The following is a 5,443-nucleotide window of genomic DNA, read 5'->3' as shown; positions in this document are numbered from 1 at the left end:
CTTGTCACACCTCGTGAATAAATTAACAAAAACAGAATTGTGCCACCGATTAAAAAGTCATTATCATAATGAAGCCCACATAGATCCTGAACCAATGAGGAGAAAGTAGCGATTTGTTCCAGCCAACCAGAGTCCGAAGGTGGAGTGACGCTTTTAAAACTCCAACTCAAGTTGCTCTAACATGCAGCACTTCAGTTCACAGTGAGAACCACAAGTTTCACGACAGCACCCCCCTCCACGACAGCCCGGGACAACAAGGCAAACAAACAGGAAAGCGGGGGAAAAACAACAGGCTCGCACTGACTGAAACTGTTAAAGGAATTTACTTTGGCGCAACGCGCGCAAAAGCGCACTGGCCAATTTGGTGAAGGCTTGAACTTCAGTGGCAACATCTGAATTTTCATTTCCAAAGGACTGAACAAATAATGTTAAAAATGACAGAGGAGCATGACAAGTGTGTCGGTGACCAGCCATGCAGTCCATCGGGTACAAACAGTTCCATGTCCCAGGACGAGTCCGACTCCGATGCTCCGTCCTCGCCGACAGGCTCCGATGGTCAAGGATCCCTGCTCGCCGGTTTGGGCAAGAAACTGGACTCCGAAGATGATGAAAGGTTCCCTGCGTGTATACGAGATGCCGTCTCTCAGGTCCTAAAGGGGTACGACTGGTCCTTGGTACCAATGCCCGTGAGAGGGAACGGATCCCTGAAGAGTAAACCTCACGTCAAGAGACCCATGAATGCGTTCATGGTCTGGGCGCAAGCGGCCCGCAGAAAGCTCGCGGATCAGTATCCACACCTGCACAACGCAGAACTGAGCAAGACCCTGGGGAAACTTTGGCGGTAAGAAAAAATGTATATTTCAAATAAAATTATATATATTTATGTATGTAGATTGGGGTGTAGAGAAATTCAAGAATATTTTATGTAAGTGTAAAGTAACATAAAAAAAAACAAAAGGACACTCAGGTCACCGAGACGCTGTGGCTGGAGTTTTGAACACGGACATGATTCTAATATTGTAACGCTTTTTTTTTTGTTGTGTTTGGTGAAATGATTTGGAAATAAATAGATTTTTTGAACAAACCAAGACAGAAAACATCTTTTAGAGCGTGTTTTTCTCGACGTTTTTCTAGGAAACAAAAGCGCTAAAGTAACTTTAAATTTAACAACTGTGTCTTTGTTTACTTCAGCTCAATAATTTTCTCGATTTTATTTATTTATTTTTCTACCTTAGCTTGCTTTCAGAGAGTGAAAAGAGGCCATTCGTAGATGAAGCAGAGAGGCTTCGAGTTCAGCACAAGAAAGATCATCCAGACTACAAGTACCAGCCTCGAAGACGGAAGAATGTGAAACCAGGCCAGAGCGACTCAGATTCTGGAGCAGAACTGGCTCATCACATGTACAAAGCTGAACCAGGGATGGGAGGACTGGGAGGAATGAGTGACGGACACCACCATCCTGACCATGCAGGTATGTACTTTGCGGCTAATTTGTTTAATTCTTGAGATAATTTTGTGTTTGAAGTGGCAAACCTTCATTTCTGATTTACATCTTTTTTTTCAGGGCAGCCCCATGGTCCACCTACACCACCCACTACTCCTAAAACAGACCTCCACCATGGGGTGAAGCAGGATTTGAAACATGAAGGCCGTCGACTTGTTGACAGCAGCAGGCAAAACATTGACTTCAGCAATGTAGACATCTCTGAGCTCAGCACTGATGTCATCAGCAATATGGAGACCTTTGACGTTCACGAGTTTGACCAGTACCTCCCGCTCAATGGCCACGCCTCAGGCTCCTCAGACCACAGCCACAGCCACAGCCAGGCTCCACTGCCTGGCAGCGCTTACACTTCCTCATACAGCCATACAAGCAGCAACGGGTCAACATGGAGCCGAAAGAGCTCCATGTCCTCCTCCTCTCCCTCCACCGGTGAGGTGGGCCAGCACCGTCTCCATATTAAAACAGAGCAACTGAGCCCCAGCCACTACAACGAGCACTCTCACGGCTCGCCCTCACACTCTGATTACGGCTCGTACAGTAGCCAGGCTTGTGTCACATCAGCCACATCAGCTGCCTCGGCCGCTTCCTCTTTCTCCAGCTCCCAGTGTGACTATACTGACCTTCAGAGCTCCAACTATTACAACCCTTACTCTAGCTATCCCTCTAGCCTTTATCAGTATCCCTACTTCCATTCATCCAGGCGGCCCTATAGCAGCCCAATCCTCAACAGTCTGTCCATGGCTCCTCCTCACAGCCCCAACGCATCCAGCTGGGACCAGCCGGTCTACACCACACTGTCTCGACCTTAAGAGTACAGAAACAGCCCGTTCGCACTGGAGACTCATTCAGATCGATGCGCTACTAACGAAGGAAGTAAGGAGGAGACGAAGTAGTGTGCGTAGGGGCTAGTAGGCTAAATGTGACCATTTGAACCTGAGACAGACAAGAGAAAAAAGTGCCTGCTGATTTTATACAGAGTTCTATTGTTGCGACGAAAACACACTTGTACAGACTTTTTACACAAAGAGAAATTGTGTTGTTGGTGAGCCAGACTCCTCCATGAGGACATATCGCCTACGCCTACATCCTGTACACCCTTCTTTCCAGTTAAAGATTGCATGTGTGTGCACACTTGAGGTAAAGAAAAGGCCTGACGCTGAATCGTGCAGGACTGAAATGGTTTGGCCAAACTCTGTCAATGTACACATGACCTATAATGTGCATTTTCAGTAACACTTAACGGCCAGAGCCATGTCGCCGCACACTGTTTGCATCAGTGGATCAGTCTTAAATAACTGGCTCCTATGAATCTAGTGTCATTTTGGCATAAAAGTCTTATATCTATTTATGTTCATGCATTATTTGGTTTTGTTCTTAAGTAGATGAACACATATAATGTGGGTTTGGTTATTTAGAGTACTGTTTGGCTTTCAATGAAAACTAGGTAAATAAGGTGGTACAAGTGCCGTGTTTGATATTATTCAGTTAAAGACCAATTTTTCCAGAAACATCTCCATTCCAAGTTGCACACAAACAGATGGGACCAACAGACTCGCACAGGACAGAACAGGTGTCTGAAATCTATGCTTGGCAAATTGCGATTAGTCATGATCTAGGGTTAAAGGAAATGGGGTAAAATAACACCGCACACTCTGAGTGACATGTCAGCTGGATCTCGTGTATATGTCGATGGACAACACAAGACTTCGTCTACGTACATGCATCCGCGTTGGTGTGTCAGGGAGATAATGTGGTGTCAAACATGCACATGCATGCGCGAGTCATTTCCTTGGGAAAAAGTTGCATATATAACCCGTGACACAAACTATACGTTTTTTTTGTTCGTTTGTTTTTTTTAAACCGAAATTCATCTTTTAACTTTTTCTCAAATAAGAGAATTTAGGGTTTAAAAGTGAAATTAAGTATGCGAGTATTTGCCAGTTTATCATCAACCATTAAGTGCCAACTCACTGCTGCAGTCGCATAAAACATTTTTGTGCCTTCTAATGCTTATTGTCAGTATTTTTATATGACAAGGAATTATTAACAAACTCCGGGCAGCACACAATCGGTAATCAACACCAGAGACTCCAACAGTTACCTTGCTTCTGGCTATGTCCTTAATTTGATATCATTCCTTACAGCCTTGGTTTGTAATGTTGTGTGACATGCTGTATGTGAAACGTACAGAGAATCATGCTTTTGTCCGCAGAACTGTGTTTTGTATCTTTATGGTGTATCAGTTTTTGAGAGAGGCTGTGAAAAGAATTGTTGTTCTATTAACTAGAGTTTCACTCGCACATGCACAGCTAACTCATGCGCTGACTTTTTTTTTTTAATAAAAAACTTTTTGTTGATACTTGTATTCGTCCTTCCTTTTTGGATTCACATATGGTTTCCGATGTTTTTGTTCTTAACAACAACAAAAAAACTGAAAAAAAAAAAAAAGAATTAACTGAACAGAAGCACGCCGTGTTGTTGGGTTTGCCTTTTCGCCGAACACCAGCTGTTAGACTCCTTGTCTAACATCTGTACTGTTTGCTATAGCTGCAGTGAGACTTTTATAGAGTCATTATTTTCCCTGTGATCCCTTCACAGTAAATCTAATTGGATTGTGCTCCGATCATGCGCTGAATTGTGTTTACATAAATAACAAAAATAATATTTTGCTTTAAGAACTCATGAGCCTTTATTCTGAAATTTAAACGTAGCGTGTAATGTTATATGTAAAAACAAAAACCATAAAAAGCATCTTATTATAATTACTGCTGCCACTTTCAGAACCTTTGGACAGAACCTTTTCCAGCATTTCATATGTGCCTGTAGTCATATATATCAGACTAGCTATCTTCACAAATATATATTTATGATTTTGTCCCATTAAACCATAAATGAGAGAAATGGTGAGAGATCCTATCTACGCTGGTCCAGTGGGTAGAATGCTTAAGTTGGCCCTGGCATGCATGCCAAGCAGCCGTCCCTAACCAGCCCAGGGAGAAGCCAAGTGCCAGGGCCGCGCTGCTGAATTTTAATGATTCATTATGCTGTGGAGGGGCCCCATTGTGTCCCTTTATCCGGACAGCTAGAAAGGAATTAATTGGACAGAAAATGGAAGGGCAAGGGGAACTGACAAGCCATTAAGAGGGTCCTGAATGGACGATTAGATGCACATGGTGGAGGACCCCTCCTCTCCCCGTCGCTGTCTCATATCACAGTGCTCCACAAACAAAAAACAACAAGAACAACAACCACAATGACCAGCAGACCAAACTGCAGAAATAATATCAGCGCACATAATCTGTAGATAATAAAAGAAGATAATACCACAGCAGATGGGGTGTGGGTGGCTCAAGAACGACTTGTTGTTTTTCTTCCCTGAAACTCTTTTTTTTTTCACAAGTGTTTGCCAAATACTTTCAGGAGGAACTCTTGAGAAAGAACAGGAGTGAATAAAAGTGAGGCAAAAAGGCTCTTCAGGGTGCTTGGGTCCTGTTTCCCTGGAACTTGTCCACAGTTTCTGATTGGGCCTCTTGAAAAGCCCTACTGTAAATAACTGAAAAAGTGAAGTGCAGCGGGGAACTTTACTGCGAGCTACATTAGCACAATATACCGAATTAATAAACAAACCAAAAAAGGAAATCGCGTGGAACAGTTTTGTGTCGCAATCAGAGCTTTCAGTAAAAGCAGTTCATAGGTATGTGTCCAACCTACTTAATGCACAAAAATAGCTCAACAGCATGCAGATATCCTCGTGCGCACACTGACACAAACCCTGTCAGTCCACATGCGCATTCATGCAGGAACTGGAAATGAAAATAAAATATAATGCACATTCATTTTGCAGTGTTGAGTCTGTGCTGCATTCCAGCTGTCAACTTAATTGTTGATGGAGGAAGAGCGTTATTTGCCAAAGTCGAAGTCGTGGTCTCGGACCCAGGG

General features: G+C 43.4%; 1 protein-coding gene across 1 annotated transcript; it reads left to right on the top strand.

Moving 5' to 3' along the window:
• The first annotated feature begins 200 nt into the window (after nucleotides 1-200).
• Nucleotides 201-3,863, top strand: LOC113020722 (transcription factor Sox-8). Its single transcript, XM_026164924.2, has 3 exons — nucleotides 201-841; nucleotides 1,236-1,471; nucleotides 1,565-3,863. The coding sequence occupies exons 1-3, from the start codon at nucleotides 426-428 to the stop codon at nucleotides 2,311-2,313; spliced, it is 1,401 nt and encodes a 466-aa protein (XP_026020709.1). The 5' UTR covers nucleotides 201-425; the 3' UTR covers nucleotides 2,314-3,863.
• The last annotated feature ends 1,580 nt before the right edge of the window (nucleotides 3,864-5,443 follow it).

This window comes from Astatotilapia calliptera, chromosome 4, assembly GCF_964374335.1.
Source record: "Astatotilapia calliptera chromosome 4, fAstCal68.1, whole genome shotgun sequence".
Lineage (NCBI taxonomy): Eukaryota > Metazoa > Chordata > Actinopteri > Cichliformes > Cichlidae > Astatotilapia > Astatotilapia calliptera.
This window is presented reverse-complemented; position numbering and strand designations above follow the sequence as displayed.